The 19,020-nt window shown below is 34.0% G+C and overlaps 1 protein-coding gene across 2 annotated transcripts; it reads left to right on the forward strand.

The window, feature by feature from the left end:
• Positions 1-375: 375 nt before the first annotated feature.
• On the forward strand, positions 376-10,840 carry LOC139495993 (uncharacterized). Of its 2 annotated transcripts, none has more exons than XM_071284424.1 (4): positions 376-464; positions 6,805-6,982; positions 9,563-9,637; positions 10,306-10,840. In XM_071284424.1, the coding sequence occupies exons 2-4, from the start codon at positions 6,841-6,843 to the stop codon at positions 10,767-10,769; spliced, it is 681 nt and encodes a 226-aa protein (XP_071140525.1). In that variant the 5' UTR covers positions 376-464; positions 6,805-6,840; the 3' UTR covers positions 10,770-10,840. The 2 variants fall into 2 exon arrangements, with proteins under 2 accessions (XP_071140525.1, XP_071140527.1); XM_071284426.1 differs by having other exon boundaries at positions 381-464; positions 6,785-6,982.
• The last annotated feature ends 8,180 nt before the right edge of the window (positions 10,841-19,020 follow it).

Genomic DNA, 19,020 nt, shown 5'->3' on the forward strand with positions numbered 1-19,020 from the left:
AGTATCCTAAAAAAAGACCAGCTACACTGTGAACGCGCGTTCTAAATTAATTAAGCAAGATGTTTTCCTATATATAAAGGCTACAGAAAAACGTTCATCGCAGATTGCATGATTAGTAATGTTGATAATCATGTATTTAACATCTAGTTCGAAAGTTCAATAAGTTGATTATTTGTGTAATTCATCGAAAAATTAAAGAGATGGGTTTTTTTTATTTATTTTTTTAGTATTCTATCTCAACTATTAAACCTTCATGAATATTTATATTATCTGAAATATGATTAAGTTTTAACCTTGATCGATACAAAAAACCACATGATTTTGTAGTACTCAAAATTAAGGCGTTTAACGCACCTCCTTCTTTTGTGTTTTAAAAGGAAATCGAAAGGCGTTAATGAATAAAAAGCTTCACTATTGCAGTAATTATTTATTTTGAACACGGATTGCTCAAACACAATTTCTAGGTATGGTACATAATTAATTATATGTAGTATACATGGATAATAGATACTAATTTGGAAATAATGAGAATTAGGTTCTAACAACACGTAGAATTACATTTATCTCGTCGTGTGTTTCATTTTTTTTTTTATATCTGTTGGTATAATCTTTTATGACTTTAATTATCACCTATTTCAAAAAGTGCTGAAGGCGCATACAATTTATTAAGTCATGTTTTCATATAATTAATCTTGGAATTCGTTGCAAGTTGTCGATTTCTAGGAACATTGTTATTATTTATTTAAATTTTTTTTATTTAGAAATGAAGTTAATAGCCTTTTATGGAAATCTCTATTGAAACTACTCCGTGTGCATAGACTTATATGTTTTTGATTTGATCATTATTCCGTTGCAGTGAAATAAAGGTAGGATGAAATTAAAATGACACTGTTGATTGTTGTTTGGACAATATTAAAACCGCGGTATCTTTGATGATTATAACAGTATCTATATCTGAATTATTCAGAAGTAACCCTAGACATTAATGTATTGGTCGTCGTTGGATGTAATGTTACATGGTTTGTTTTTCGTTCATATTTTTTTACATGAATTATGCCGTTAGTTTTGGTTTTGTTTTGAATTGTTTGGCAGTGATTTCGGGACCTACTATAGCTGACTGTTAGGTAAAGACTAATTGATATAGGCCCTACGGTGACCTATAGCTGTTTATTTTTGTGTCATTTTGGTCTCTTGTGAAGAGATGTTTCATTGGCAATCATACCACATCTTCTTTTTTATATTAATATTTCTTTAATTTGTATCCGAAACTTTTGGCCATTTTATCAAATTTAAAGCCCATATTATTTACCAACAAACAGGTATAATAATGACAACTATTTTGCTCCTCAAATTGGAAACAAAATTGATAAAATCAGTCGTATTTAAATCACGATTGAACAGAGAGATATACTCTACAAAATTGAGTTAAAAGGACGATTTTTGTTATCCATTCGAAGTTGCAACCTAATGTTATTTACAGAGAATTGGTAAAAGCAGCTAGTTGGTCTTTAAAATTGTAAAATAAATTGGATTATATTGATTAATGAACAGAATAACAACTTAGCTACACAGTCATTAATGATATCTGAATTTTGATAATGTTTATATCGACTCTTGTTATTGTTTATCGGTACATCAACTAAGTATTTCCGTTTCTGGACGGAAGCGTTGAAAGATTAGGCGAACATGGAATGATTTTGATGATGTATATATTGACTCATGCTCTTGCCTACTAATAGATAAACTAAGTATGTTCGTTTGACGGAACGAAGCTTGTACACATATCCGATATTATTGTTGTACATGAGTAGTTTGTGTTTTTAAAATAACTGTTAATAGTCCATTTTTATTTTTATTTTATACTTTTTCTCGTTAGTGGACTTTTAGAATAACATTCATTTTTCATTTTTTTAACAATAACATAACAAAAAGAAAATATATTACTTAAAGATATTTGAATTTTAATTTAACAGGAGAAATTGTAGGAAGGGAATGTATACTTTGTTTTTGCGAAATGAAATATGTGAAGAGCCAACTAAAATAATTCATTTATTACACATGAAAAAGTATGCGTTATTCTCGGTTTATATTGCCATTACTTTCAAGTTCCATTGTTCTTCCATGGTTGATCTGTGTTGAATCACACCTATCAGATAATATTATCTTGAATGTCCTTGTTCTGTATGCTTTTCTATGTTCTCTGTAAATTTGGCGGCAATGTCAAGTCCATAATAAAAATTAGAAATAGTTATACGGAAACTATTCAAATTCCTGAGTATATGCTGGTAATCGATCTCAAAACATTTGGCATGGAGACCCCGATCCCTATCCTTACACCAGAACGACTGGATATATACTCTGTGTTTGTTTTAATTAAACATGTGTAATCATTGTGTACGGGGTTCCTAAAGGGTATATACTGTATATCACTATAACAGTATATTGTGTGGCGTTTTAAAGTAGAGATGTTTTTTTTTAATATAAACCTGAACAGCTGTGATGTAAACTAGTTATCCCATTCAGACTGTATGTGTCAGTGTTAGATCACCCTCCGGCCTCCAGCCATCCGTTTGCTTTACACTGACACATAGCTTCATTATCGGATAAACTATTTTACATTTAATAAAGATATGTGTTTGTTTAACTCTCTTGTATGGGTTCCAGACCATATTAATCTTTGGACCGTACGCATACGGTCCGAACCATATGCGTATACTCGTACGGTTCGACTATACGCGTACGGTCGGATCGTATGAGTATACTCGTACGGCCTAGTACGAGCTAGGTCATACATGTATTTGTATCAGTATGGGTTAATTTTAGATAAAAAAAACTTTTATTGACTTTTACAAATTAATTTTATAACAATTAGATGAATAAAGTGAATAAGCGCACGTTTAATCGATTGAAATTAAGTATTTATTTAATTGTCTATATGAATCCTATGTTGGCACACTTACCCAGGGTGACACTTGATGCCACAAGGAACGGCAGATGCTTAATATGCAAAATTTGCATGACAGTTGGCACAAACATGCATCTTTACAAATAAAATCATCAACCCTACATAACAATCGGGGAAGATCCTATCAACAACTGGTACTTTTAGAGTAACAAAGAACGTTCTCTCTGACTGCTGTACCCATATTTTGACTATTTGATTTATTATATCTGTTTAGTTCACGCATCATTGTAAATATAACGGAATTTGATGAGACTGTCCTCAATAAATAAAAGGTTAAGCGCTATAAAACCAGGTTTAATCCACCATTATTACATTTGAAAATGCCTGTACCAAGTCAGGAATATGACAGTTCTTGTCCATTCGTTTTTGATGTGTTTTGTCATTTGGTTTAGCCATGTGATTGTGGACTTTCCGATTGGATTTTCCTCTGAGTTCGGTATTTTTTTCTAATTTTTGTATTTTTGTCGGTTTTTTTTAGTAAATATTCTCAAATAAAAATATTCCAACATTATGATTACTTCCAATAACTTGAATTTCAATGAGTGAAAGTCAATTCCATGTAATTTGCTAAATACAGGAGATAAACATATTACAATAACCTGTCAATTTTACATATATTTGAAATTTTAAGTTTTTATCTAATTTACATTTAACTTTAAAAATTGATTCCAGATTTCAGTTATCTTGATCTGTAATATATATTGGAATTAAATCAGTAAACTTGACCATCTTCTTAAAATAAGTCCGACCGTACGCGTACGGTCCAAATACTCATATGGTCCGGAACATACCTTTTACCTTAAGATATAAAACAGGAAAATTACTTTATCAAATCCCTTAACTTTTGTATAATCACTTATCAATAATTACTTAACTGTTAAAAACAACAAAAAACCTGTTTTAGCCAACAAAAGGTAAAGCGTTTATTTTACAGGGCAGCTTTAGTTATATTAATTATATTTCGTCAAGTTTTATTCCTCTGAATTTGTGTTAGGCAAACACGTATTTTGTTAAAGTTCTATTAAACGAGTTTCTTTTTGTTTGACAGTTATCGAAATTATCGAACCAATGCATAATGGCAGTTTATCGATTTATGACTATCGAACAGCGGTGGATCACTGCTGGCTTTCATTGACTAAACTAAGTCGTTCATGCATGTGGTATTTTTTTATATTTATTACAAATCTATAACGTATTATCGACAATTAATATTGTATTCATTGAAAGCTAATCTCATGAATTTGAATCGTGTTCTTAATTAGACAGTGCCCTTTGGTTAGACCTACTAACAGTTGAAACATAGAATTTTTATGATGAGTTACAACTGCCCGATGCACATTCACGAGCTTAAAAGGATTAAATTTTATGATTTAAATGTATAATAAAAAAAAGATTAACAGTTAAACTAAAAAAGCAATTTTAATAAGCTGAAGTTTGCTGATGCACCGTTTAAGTATATTTGAATGTTAATGATGGTGTATTAGGTGTAAAGAGCTGGACTCAAATATTGGCTGTGGAATAAAATTATGCTGCAACTTAAGGATGTATTCATCTGACTTTTCAGTCTCGTTGAAATCTCGTTCTTGAATAATTTCCAAAACGTGTGATACCAGTGGAAAATATCAATGAATTTTAAAAATATTATAATCAAACATAACTGTGTGAAAATTTGTTTATCTACAATGAACGGTTTTTCAGTAATCCAGTTTTCAAATTTTACGACCATTCAAGTCTGTATGTTTAGCCAAAATTTTGAGAAATGAATTAGGGGTACAAAAAATGATTTTACAGGAATCATGTTCATCCCATATGTATTTAACAAAAAAAATGAAATAATATGCATTTTGTTCTTAAAACTGAGAAAAATCACAAAAATACAAAATTGACAGCATGGTAAATTTTACACTAGAAAGCGTCAAAATATGATAAAACTTTCTTATATTAACACCTACCTATAGTAGTTTAAGTATAATTTTTCAGACTGGTCCTCTTCAACTTTGTAGAAAGTATGAAAAAAAGTTTTATTGTGGAACTGTGATTTTTTTCAGGATTATAGCCCAAAAATAGGTAAAAATCGATGAATAATGGGAAAAGCATCAACATTGGGCATTTTCAAAGGGCCGTAGCAAAAAAGGAAGTACACCACCATAGGAATTTTTCTTCACCAATTATTTTGTCACAGTCTTATAAACCAAAAAATCAGGTTAAGAAAAAAAGTTAAATTCTAGAAATTTTTGGCTCCTCAAAGGTGTACATCCTTAAGTTCAAATTTGTTAGTTTGAAATGTAACTAAACCAAACAGATACTTTCCCACTTAAAAACGCAATGTATGTATCAAGTCAGGAATATGACATGTATTATCCATTCGGTTGATGTGTTTGAGCTTTTGATTTTGCCATTTGATTAGGGACTTTCCTTTTCTAATTTTCTTCGGAGTTCAGTATTTTTTGTGATTTTATTTTTTACAATTAAGTAGCTTATACATCTCTTACCATATATACGTTGTGTCATTAAATGTTTAAAACAAAACTTGTTAAAATTCTTCATGTTATAAGAAAGTTTCTAAACAACCAAGATCTATCCATAAAAATAATGCATAAACAGGAAGTCATGCAGTCCTTATATACTGTGTCTATAAAACGAATTCTGTATGAAACCATTTAAAGAGATTATTTAAACCTTGAGTATTTTACAATATTCTAAGTTTGTAAGAGAATAATAAGCCCTTTCTTCATGATTAAGTATGGGCGGTTGAAATTTTATATAACGTCAAGTTTGAATATCTTAACAAAACATTTTAAGAACAACTAGATGTTTATACTTATTTTTCTATAAAAACTCAGTAAATGTATCATGATTTAAACTTTTTACACTTAATCCATAGGATATTGGATGTGTACTGATTGTTCTTTTATTCTTAGATACCAAGTACCTTGGATTGTTCTTAGTTGATTTATTTTTTTGCTTTGAACTAGCTTTCAGTAACTGCAAATATTCTCAGATTTGAACCTTGTAACTTTTGTGCTTTTTCTTTCTTTTTTTTTCTTTTTTTTTTAATGTATCTAATAAGTTAAGCCTTTTCAACTGATTTGTATAGCCAGTCTGTTCTTATGTTGAACTGCTGTACCGCTGTCATAATCTAGGGAAATGGTTTTGTGCCAGCGAATATGTTTAAACTAATCACTTTCTGCATGTGACTGTCTCATATCAAGGGCCTGTAATTAATTGGTTATCGTTTGTTGTGACATAGCATATATTTTTCTCATCTATTGTTTTGAACATAAATAAGATCGTTAGTTTTCTTGTTTCTATTTCTATATGTACATTTGTTATATAACATAGCTAATTATACGGTATGAGTTTTGTTTATTGTTGACCGTCGTATGGAAAGCCTTAGTTGTTAACTTCTTTGTCATTTGGTCTCCAGTGTAGAGTTGTTCTTATTTTCATAAATTTGATTCACACATCAAAACAATTATTTCCTACAAATCTTTAGTAATATTTCCAGTGATCTGATCACATTCTCCCATAAAATCACAAAATCGGTAAAATGTAAGAGGAAGGGAACCTAGGGGCAATAAAAAACATAAGCAAACGATACGTCTTATAAAAACAGACAACACCATGGCCGATGAAAATACAAACAACAATAGCAACAAGTTTCCAAGAAAACTAAAGATTGAGTAGTATGAACTTGATCAAATGTATATGAGTGAACCCAGAGACAGCAGAAGTTTCACGAGTTTCTACACAATTTCGTAATATATCAGAGACTTGACAAAATCATTGATTTTATTAATTAATTCTATCATATTTCAGCGTGCTCTTTATGGTTTCAGAAAAACAGAATCACTTTACACATAAGTGTAAAGGGTATGGAACTATCAATTTACATTCTGTGTACAATGGTAGCTTTTGTGTTTCCTGGGCGACCAGCTCTGAAGACAGATCAATCTGTTCTTGAGCTATTTCCTGAATTTCAGGATATCAAGGCTGAATTAGCAGCCATTAAATCAAGTAAGTTTAAGACAAATTGACACATAAGGAGATGTAATAACAGCCATATTCCGACTCCTAAAATTAAATAAAAAATGGCTAGAAAGAGACGCAAGCTATCAAGAATCCAAATATCATTAGACACAAAGAAACTTACATCCATTTTTTTAGATATAGAAATGCTTCAATAAAATGATAATCGTTCTTTCTGCATATTGCAATTCTTAATTTTTATTATTAAACAATAATGTCTCAATCAGAAAATTAATTCAACATAATTGCAACCACGAGCACAAAATTACAATTACATATACTACATACGAAATAAAAGGCAACTTCAAAGCAATATAACATTTTCCAGTAGGAAACACATATGGCATGTACGTATAGATATACGCATTACTAATATAATTAAACTGTCAATTGTTCTTGAACAATTGAGAGGTCTTTCCTTTTGTAATGTAAAATACATGTTCCAACAGACGTAGAATGTACTGAAAAGGTCAAGGTCAACCTTAAAAAGCTCGAAAACACACTTAAAATCCTTTATATAAGGTTAAAAACAATAAATTCGCTATTTGGGACATGACCTTGACCTTTGACCTTTTGACTTTTGTCAAGGTCATTAGTCCCCAATGCCATTACTGAAGACCTCAAGAGTCTATGACCTTTGGTTATATAGTAAAAGCTGATTTTGTCTTTTCAGAAACCTTAAACAGGGGTTATGCCCCTTATAGAAAGGTCAAATCTCTTTGGTCAAAATGTAACAAAGTAGCGCTGTAATGACCCAAACATTTTCCACTATTTAAAACTTCTCTAAGTATAATGGTTTTTGAGATTATCCCATAACAAGGTGTTAGGTCAAAGGTCAAGGTCAACATACAAATTTGACCTTGAGGTATTTTTCAAAGATACATGAATTGATGATGATTGGTGAAGATCCTAGGTGTTTACGACTTACGGTTTCTGAGTTTTGGTGGCCAACCGACACCGGTTAATTTTCAAAGGGGCATAACCCTACCAAAGAGTCGTTGCATCTTTTCGATCCAAATGTAACGAAGAACCGGGGTCTGGTCCTGAACAAATTTCATCCTTCGTTTTTTTTCTACCTATTACGGTTACGGTGTTGGAACGATAACAAGGTTTTTGTGTTTTGGAGGGATTACTCCGAACCGACAAAATATTTCGACTCACAGGGTGAGTTCAGGATAGGTATTCATGACACCGATACAAAGTGTGAATATGAAAGCGACACGTCTTACGGTTAACGCGGATAAATTTGTCAAAGTTTGGCGGAAGAATAATAATAAACAGAAGAAATACAGTAAGGTCTTTCCCTTTTGTAAAAGGAAAGACCTTAATTAGAACCTTTTATAATTAAAGTATAGAATACATTTGTCATCTTTCAAAAATGTCTATTAACTGGCATAATAAAACTATTCAAATTCAAATAATGGTTCAAAATTCATGTTTGATTTACTAAATATAAGAATAGTGAATGGTATTTATTGCACATATCATATTTGTCTCCTTTTATATTTTTATAAAACACTTTTTATAAAACAAACAGTCATACTCAAAATCATAAAAATATTTACAAAAAGCACCAATCTTAAGTCTTCAAATATATATGTTCACAAAACTGGGACAAAATTTAAACCTGTCGATCAGTTATAAATCAATAATAGTGAAACGCATCCAATGAAGTGAACATGTTAAAACAAAAAGGATTGCACGTGCACATACTACCCACAAAGCAAAATCAAAAATAACGAGAACCCGTTTTACCACTGTTTATTTTCTTCTTTTTTTCTTTAATTCCTCCGCAACGGAGCATCCGTGTCACACAGTAGTGAAGTATAAAAACCTTATCTTTATACGGGATATATTTACAACAGATTATTATTTATCTTTTAAGTATACGTTAAAGAAACAGTAGATCTGGTAAAATATTTCAAAAAGATGTTAATTGAAAAAATCGGTACTCAAGAATTTAGAGTGGAAATATTTGCATCAATTGATTTAATTCCATTAATTTCATGTAAATAGCAACTCATAAAATTTAAACGTTATCATTTCAAGTGACTCAAACCCTAAAATTGTTACGATTAGATGTAAAACATAGTAGCTCCTACGGGTGTGTACATGATGCATGTAATAGTGTCATCAACCTGTCGTCTTAATCTTCATATAGACTATCAACCCTTAGCTGATATGTTATTCCCATAATTAAATACTATGATAAATTTTAAATAGGAAATATACACCATAGAAGCTGTGCCCATTGAGTTAAGATCACTTCATATAGCCTTAATCTTCTTGTTTTCTCTTGAAAATATAGATAGAATAACATGTGTAACTATATTAAAGAACATGAGAATCCAAAATTCAAACGAAAAGAAATACATTTTCCGTTGTATAATTTAGACATGTAAGATTTTTCATACATTGCATCCTGATTGAGCAGCCATGAAGACTTCAGAAGGGTTTTTTTAAGAAAGAAATTATTATATTCAATGTATCATGATTCTTTCCAAACATATTTTAATGTTAATGTAATGCGTCTCATTGAACAAGATATCATTCAAATTCAACTTTCAGAAATAAGCACTACATATATAAGATGGTCAAGAAAACAGTGTCCTATCAATGGATATACGGAACTTGTGTACTCAGGTAATAAAAGATTTTATTTGCTTTTTTCAACTTCAAAAAAATATCTGTTGTTAGAACTGGTAACAAAAATATACATCCCGCAAATCTCAAAACGGCAAAACATTTTTGGAACTTTCTTTGAAAATCACATTATATTTTATTTTTCTACGTATCCATTATTTGTTTTGATCCAACGTTGCGACGTCTAGACAACGCTTTTTGTTGTGTTACGTCAGAGGAGTGAAATAACAACATTTTTTTCACATGTGAAATTTTCTATTTTTATTTCATAATGTAATAATTTGTATTATGATTTAATGTCATCTTCCAACTTCTTTTTCATCCATCATGAAGATCTCTTCATTCATAACGATGAATAAAGGCAGACAGGTTAATTTTAGGTCAGGTTACATTTTCGTTTTAGTTAAGTCCCATATTGAAAAGAATATGTAATTGATAATGTTACGAACACGAATACAAATACAGATAACACATTTTGACTTGCTGTTTATCTCGATATGCATATTCTGCATAAACGTTCACGTTTGGTCAATATGACAAAGATAGAAAAATTTAACTGAAGGGTATATTTTGAATATGAAAGAAGACACTGTTTCTGTATACTCCTATATTAAATATACACATCACTATGTATTTAACTGTTGTGGTGTTTTTATATTTCTGTACAGGATATGCAGGTGGTGGAAAGTATGCTGACTCAGGGTCAGCAGCAGAACCAGTCTGTCTACCAAAAGATCCGGACTTTGTCAAAACTAGTGGTAGTGGCAATGGTCATATGTATGGAGCACTATTTGAACATAATGACTTTGCTTCAAATAGCCATCATCAGGACGTACCATGCGCTGTATGTAGAGTGAAGCAGGCCTCCAGTGTTATAATGATACCAGGGAAGAACAGGTGCTATACAGGATGGAATATGGAGTACCATGGATATCTGGCTTCAAACTCCTATTATCATGCTGCAGCTGGATCGTATGTCTGTATTGATATACAACCTGAATATGTCAGTGGTGGTTCATCATGGAATGGCAACAGTAAACTTTTTTATGATGTTGTAGCTCAATGTGGATCACTTAAATGTCCACCGTACAAAGGCGGTTATTCCCTAACATGTGTTGTTTGTTCAAAATAGATGTTGATTTAATTATTTATAACTGTTCATGATATAAATGATTCAAATTAAATGTAATTGAACTGTGTAAATTTTCTTCTAATGTGGGTAATTTCATTTTTTTTTTAGATTAAATTCTTGTATTGTATTCAGAGAAGTTATTACAAGATTCAAAATTATCTTTTCTATTCCTGAAAAGGGATGTCGGTATAGTTAAAAAGTGGAGAAAAATAAATGTATTTTTTTTAATCTGCTAAATACACCTGTTCACTTAGACATCAACCCAATTTAGACTGTCCATAGTTCAGTACAATTACAATTCCAAGACCATCCAGTAATAGCAGCTTACGGAATTATGTCGTGCAGCTGATTGTGTACGGTATCAATGTGAAAGTGGTTTCTTTTGGTGTATTTTTTAACCACCAAACCCGAAGATAACGTGATAAAATGTTCGAGGCAATATTCGTGTCAAAACTATCAACGTCGTTTCATTGAGGAGCATTAAAATATAAATTATCAACTAATAGATATTCAAAATTAGTTTTGAATTAAAAAAACATGTTTCTATAGTTAGCGTGTTCATGTTGGGAGGTGATTGTAGCGTACATGTATTTTTATCGCTTTCTTAAACTTAAAACTAACACAAAAAGGGGGTCGTATATAAATGCAAAACATTTGATAATCTAGCTAATCTGATTCAAGATAGGTCTCTGTTTCAATGTCTACACTGGCATCATTGAATGCAGCGAAATATCTGTTTGTTTTTGGTGGTATATTCTGTGTGGCTGATATACCACATGTACAATAATATTGTAGTTGTTGTTTTGAAATGTTTTGCTATCAAGGCCGGTATTGTTCTGTGTATATTACACACACACACATCAGTTGGGCGTCATTGCTATATAATCAAGTCTCGTGTCATTAGTTATGTACAAGAACCTACTTCAATTTGACGTCGACGTCAATTGTTCCTTGTATATATATCCTAAATGTAAACACAGGAATATGAAGTAGGCTTGGTCAAGAGGATGGATAGTAACAATTAAGAACACAATAATTAAGCAACACATTATTGTTGTTCTTTAATGAATTAAGATATTGACAAAATTATCCATAATGATTCTATGAATTAAACATTACAATTTAATAGTTCAACACACAAAAATTGCAAAATGTATGCGTGAGATTTGAACCCTTTGTTAAAAACATCTTTCATTTACAGTTCTATTCGCTACCGAAGCCATAACGACTCTCTGGATTATTTCTGCATTTAGCAGCTAATTATGTACAATTTAGAGATGTTCTTTTTTAAAAGTTGTTACACATTTCATTTAAAAAAAAATTACAACAACAACGAAAAAAAACTTTTTTTCCGGTTTGAAACAGTTATCAAAGGCACCGGGATTACAATTTAATACGCCAGACGCGCGTTTCGTCTACATAAGACTCATCAGTGACGCTCATATCAAAACAATTAAAAAGCCAAACAAGTACAAAGTTGAAGAACATTGAGGACCAAAAATTCAATAAAAAAGTTGTGCCCAATACGACTAAGGTAATCTACTTCTGGGAAAGAAAATCCTGAAAAATGTCATTTTGGTCATGTTATTTTTCACCTATTAAAAACATGTTTAATTCCGCATATTTGACATCTATCTAGGCCTTGTTTTTATTTATTCTGGTCAAAAAAACATTTTCATTTCTTGCTGTTATCGTAAAGGAGTACGTCCGGTAAGGACCGAATTTGACCTCAAATTTAAGTTTCATCTGACGAAAGATTTTGACTTTTTAAACACTCCAGTGTCTATTTCATATGATTCAATTAATCTCTGTGCAAGATTTTAACTTATTTAGTCGTTAAAAACGATCCGATTCAAGCTCAAATATGAAAAATCTACCAAATATGCGAAAACATGTCACTTTTCAGATGGTTTTTGTCAAAAACGAAAGTGATCCGTGTTCATCCTCAATCTTTACATATGTTATGTATTATCATTAAATACAACTTCCATTTCAATATTTTGGATGAACAAAAATGCGGCCACATTCATTTTACCCGGAAACCGTCTAGAATTTAACTAAAATGCTGGAATTGTGAAGATTTCAGTAATTTAGCACGAATTCATGGTGCTAGTACCCAATATATATGCATTGTATTGTCAAAAACAGCCCATATTTATGTAGCAGAATCATTCTACTATCCAATAACTAAGAACAAGTTTAAGTTTTATCAATTTTGTAAAACTGCTATATTTTGGGGCCAAAAAGAGGTCTTACTGAACCTACTCCTTTTATTCGTTCAGTACTTTTTTAATCTAATTTTTCACGCGCATTAGATTTTGGCATGGAAAATCTTGTAAATATTTTTCACTATCGCAACAGTTTCGAAGAAATCGGAATCAGTTCATTTTTTTTTATCTGTGACAACGTTGGGCCAAATGACATACAAATATAAAGTAAGACATATTTTATTTGACAAAAGTACAAAATTGTACGACCAAGGCTTGACAAAGAATGTACATATTTGATATTTGGTATACAACATCATCATGGCTAGTGGAGGCAGTTCACCTACGAAACCATTCAGTCCAGGATTACCAGCCAGTCCTACGTTGAAGGAATTATTACAATTCAAGATGATGTTTGATACATTTGAAACTATGGGTCTGAAACCCAAAGGCAGTAACGCTAAAGAACTGAATGAATGGGTAGCTAATTTCAACGCAGAGAAGTTATCTGAAAAGGACAAGAAACCAAGTAAGATGAGTTTTACACTACCACCAAAAGAAACAGTTCCAAAGTTGAAAACAGAGGAGAAACAAATACAAGGAAAATCTACTACAGTATTTTCTCAACCGGCGAAAGTTAGATGTTTTTCAGGTGGAGACAACAAAGGAGATCTTCAATACGACATCTGGCGTTATGATGTTAGAATGATGCTCATGGACCCATCTTATAGTAAACAGCAAAAGGAATTTGCTATTCGACGATCACTTACAGGATCAGCGGCTAGATTAGTTATGCATCAAGGAATGGAGAAACCCATTGACCAAATAATGGAAGTATTAGATAGTGTATATGGAACCATAGACAACAAGGAACAACTACTCGCAGAATTTTATAGCGCAAGGCAGCGAGAGGATGAAGATGTTACTACCTGGAGTAATAGATTACAGGATATACTAGGTAAAGGACTTGGAACAGGCATTGTTAGTCACAATGAGATGAATTCCATGTTACACGCCATGTTATGGACAGGTTTACGACAAGAACTTAAGGATATAAGTGGATACAAGTATGACACCATTAAAGATTTTAACCAACTAAGAGTAGCATTGCGTCAATTAGAGAAAGATCATCAACCAAAGACGACAAAACCTAATACAGCCAAAGCAGCAACTACTACTATTAAAGAAAACACACAGGATTATGACGAGTTGAAGGGAGTGGTACAGCAGTTAACTCATCAGTTTACAAAATTGAGACAGCAACAACAACAGCAACAGGAACAACCGCAAGAGCCACTACAACAGCAACCTCAACAACAGTATTATAGAGGAAATAACTTTAGAGGAAATAGAGGCAACAATAGAGGTAGAGGTAGAGGTGGTCAATGGTATAACAACCAACAAGGACAGCAGCAGCAAAATTATCAACAAGGACAACAGCAGCAAAATTATCAACAAGGACAACAGCAGCAAAATTATCAACAAGGACAACAGCAGCAAAATTATCAACAAGGGCAACAGCAGCAAAATTATCAACAAGGAGGTACTTATCAGCAGAACCAAATACTGTGTAGACGTTGTGGTCAAGAAGGGCACATACAGATAGGATGCCGTGTAAGACTAGACCATACAAGACAGGATTTAAACTTCAAGAAGCCTATGCCTACGAGGGGCCAGCATTAGGCTTGAACAGAAGAACATTGGGTCCCAAGGTAAGTAATAACATTGTGAAGACACCGTCTGGATTATTTGGAACACCTACAGAGACGATGATATTTTTAAATGGAAAGAAAATACCAGCATTGTTGGATACAGGGTCAACCGTATCGACCATTGCAGAATCATTTTATACAGAACACTTATTAACCACAGTACCATTGAAAAATTTAGATAGCATTTTGGAAGTTGAATGTGCTGGAGGATCTCAGCTGCCGTATACAGGATATATAGAGGTTAATATAAAGATACCTGGAAATACCAACACCACTAATCAACATGTAGTGCTAGTAGTACCCGATAGTAGATATAGCCAGCACGTACCAGCTTTAATTGGAACTAACATATTAGACACCATGATGTTTTACCTGAAGGAAGAACATGGAGCAAGATACTTGCAGAATGCCGCTTTAACAACGCCATGGTATATGACCTTCAGATGTTTAACCATGAGGGAAAAGGAGTTAACTAAGAACAAAAACAGAGTAGCTGTAATAAGAACATGTAAAAGAATAACCCTTCTTCCGAATACCACCACTGAAGTTTCTGGCTATTATGACAAGGAGATACCGTACAAAACAACACCATCTATTATTCAATCTACTATTTTGGCGGAAGATTACAAAGAAATTGACACAGAACCAACTTTAAGGAATTATCAGTATAAAGAAAATGGAACACTTACAGTTAGATTATCAAATGTTACAACAAGAACCATAACTATACCACCAAAGGCAATTATTTGTGAAGTTCAACCAGTTACTATAGAAGCACAACCAACCGATACAAAGGAAACAGATATGAAGTTACTTGAAGAAGTGGATATAACCCAGAGCGACCTCACAAATGAACAACTAGAGGAAGGGAAACAACTCATATTGAGATACACAGATATTTTTAGTAGAGGCGATAACGATTTAGGACACACCAACAGAGTTAAACATCGAATAGATCTGCTTGATGAAACTCCATTTAAACACAGATACAGAAGAATTCCACCGGCTATGTATGATGAAGTTAGATCTCATTTACGACAACTTTTGGATATGGGAGTTATTAGACCATCACGTTCACCATTCGCATCAGCCATTGTCATTGTTAGGAAGAAGAATGGACAGCTAAGAATGTGTGTTGACTACAGACAGTTAAACAAGCAGAGTAAACATGATAGTTATGCACTCCCAAGGATAGAAGAGCTATTGGATTGCTGTGCAGGCAGTAAATTCTTCTCTGTCGTAGATATGAAGTCTGGTTACCATCAGGTGGAGATTTTGGAAGACCATAAGGAGCGTACTGCATTCTCTGTGGGACCGCTTGGCTTTTACGAGTTTAACAGGATGCCTTTTGGACTTACGAACTCTCCGGCAACATACCAGAGACTGATGGAGGATTGTCTTGCAGATTACAACCTGAAGATATGTTGCATCTTTATTGATGATATCATTATTTATGGTAGGACGTATGAAGAGCACTTACAGAATTTACACCTGGTATTCGAGAGGATAAGAGAGGCCAATCTGAAGCTTTCACCCAGCAAGTGCGAATTCTTCAAACGTAAGGTAAAGTATGTTGGACACATAGTGTCAGAAGAAGGAGTGGAGATAGATCAACAGAAGACAGAGAAGGTAGTAAACTGGCCAACACCAACTAGTCCAGAGGAAGTCAGGAGATTTTTGGGATTTGTCGGTTATTACAGACGCTTCATACAGAGTTTCAGTAAAGTCAGCAGACCTTTGACCGATTTGATTCCAGCACCAAACAAGAAGAAGAAGCCCAAATTCAAGTCATCTAGAGAGTGGATATGGAATGAGCAACACCAACAGGCATTCCAGACACTGAAAGACCACCTAGTAAGTGCACCAATCCTTGGCTATGCAGATGGTTCAGTACCATATGAGCTTCATACTGATGCCTCTGGAGATGCTTTAGGAGCAGTTCTTTACCAAGAACAACAGGGAATGAAAAGAGTCATCAGTTATGCCAGTCGAGGACTCAACAAGGCTGAACGTAATTATCCACCACACAAAAGAGAATTTTTGGCATTGAAATGGGCAGTATGTGACAAGTTTAGAGACTACCTTTATGGACAAGACTTCACAGTATACACAGACAATAACCCAGTCACTTATGTATTGACAACGGCAAAGTTAGACGCGACAGGACACCGTTGGCTAGCAGGATTGGCAGCTTTCACTTTCGACATCAAGTACAGACCTGGAAAGAGTAACGCAGATGCAGACGCACTCAGTAGGTTACCCATCACCAGTGATTCCATCCAAGCCATATGTAATGTAGCTATGCCGGAATCGTACATCGATAGTCTTACATTGACATCGGATGCCGTACTCAAAGATCTGGATTTAAGAGGCAGTGGAATTGGCAATATTGTTGACTGGAGGAAAGTACAAGAACAGGATACCGATATACAACGTATTGTGGAATATGTCGGAGGAAACACAAAACCTACTAGAAAAGACGTTGGACCAAATCCGCACTTAAAGCAGTTTAGCCATCTGAAAATGTATGACGGAGTTCTTCATAGGGTAAGTATTGTGAATGAAGAGGAAAGATGCCAACTAGTTCTTCCACTAGAACATGTACCAACTGTTTTAGAAGCCATACATAACGACATGGGACATCCTGGAAGAGACCGAACAACGTCACTGGTTAAGGATAGATTTTACTGGCCCGGAATGCACCAAGAAATACAGAGATGGATTGAAGAATGTGGACGATGCGTCCGTAGGAAGTCACCTACCAACCAACGTGCACCATTGGTAAGTATATCAACAACATCGCCATTGGAGTTAGTGTGCATGGACTTCCTAACTCTCGAACCATCTAAGGGAGCTATCAACACCTTTTAGTCATAACGGACCATTTCACCAGATTTGCCATGGCAATTCCAACCAGGAATCAGCTTGCTAAAACAGTTGCGGATGCTTTCTATAGTAATTTCATCTTGCATTATGGAATACCAGATAGAATTCATTCAGACCAGGGGGCAAATTTTGAAAGTACCATCATTAAAGAATTATGTGCCATCACAGGAATGTCCAAGTCAAGAACTACTAGTTATCATCCTATGGGAAATGGACAATGTGAGCGTTTCAACCGGACACTGTGTGATATGCTTGGTTCACTAGACACCAGCAAGAAGATAAACTGGAAGAGTCATGTTAGTCCATTGGTTTTCGCATACAACTCCACCAGACATGAGAGTACAGGACAGTCGCCTTACATGCTGATGTTTGGACGTAACCCTAGGTTACCGATAGATGCAGCTCTAGGACTGAGAGAAAATCAACAGGAGATAACTACAAAGTATATAAAAGACCTGAAGGACAGAATAACACAGGCACACGAATTAGCAACTAGATCTGCAAATAAGGCCAGAGATCAACAAAAGAGCCATTATAACAACAAAGTTAGAGGAGGAACAGTAAGGGTAGGTGATAGGGTATTGGTAAAGATTGTTAGTTTCGAGGGAAAACACAAGTTGGCAGACAGATGGGAACAAGACCCCTACAAGGTACTAAGCCAACAGAATGAAGACATCCCTGTTTTCATGGTAAGGAAGGAAAATGGAGAGGGACGTACAAGGACGCTCCACCGTAACCTTTTATTACCTATTGGTTTTCTTAGCGATACACCAGAACCTTCATCTATACCCAAACCGAAACCAACACCAAGGAAAAGACTTGCCAAGAGGACAGAAGAACTGGGAACAACCCAAACTGACTCCAAACAAGAATCGGACGAAGAGTCAGAATGGGACTTAAGATTCATCACTAGAACTGGTATGGTTAGTGATTCATCCATCACTGAGGAGAACATACGTAGTAATGATGATGAAGATATATTGGTTACGAGTGAGACAGAAGGGGACGCCCAGTCATCTGTGGGTACTATTGGTATTCCAGATGAGGTTGAGCTTGTACAAGAAGAAAGCGCTTCGAATAGTGAGACTGTTCAGGAAGAACCGCCTGATGAGGAAACATCTCAGGACAATGATACAGATGATGAACCAGTTCAATTACGTCGTTCCACCAGAGAACGGAGAGTTCCCCTCCGATTTAGATCTGGAGATTTTGATATGACCAAATCTGCTCAAAGAACACCATTATCAGATTGGGAGAAGAAAGTGCAATACATCACGTCACTGTCAGATAGAGGATATATGGAAGGATTACAGTCTGAGGCAGGAAAGACCATATTAGACATACTGAAGTCGTCTTCGCATACTCCTACGTGAAATGACGAGACGTCATTTTCCAGCTGGGGGGAGTATGTGGAAGGGTGAAATTTAAATGGTTTGTATGTATATA

The sequence above is a fragment of the Mytilus edulis genome, chromosome 11, assembly GCF_963676685.1.
Source record: "Mytilus edulis chromosome 11, xbMytEdul2.2, whole genome shotgun sequence".
NCBI classification, from domain to species: Eukaryota; Metazoa; Mollusca; class Bivalvia; order Mytilida; family Mytilidae; genus Mytilus; species Mytilus edulis.

Coding starts and splice junctions, on each gene's coding strand:
- LOC139495993 (XM_071284424.1), top strand. CDS start 6,841: ATGGAACTATCAATTTACATTCTGTGTACAATGGTAGCTTTTGTGTTT. Junction 6,983..9,562: donor ATTAGCAGCCATTAAATCAA/GTAAGTTTAAGA, acceptor TTCAACTTTCAG/AAATAAGCACTACATATATA. Junction 9,638..10,305: donor TACGGAACTTGTGTACTCAG/GTAATAAAAGAT, acceptor ATTTCTGTACAG/GATATGCAGGTGGTGGAAAG.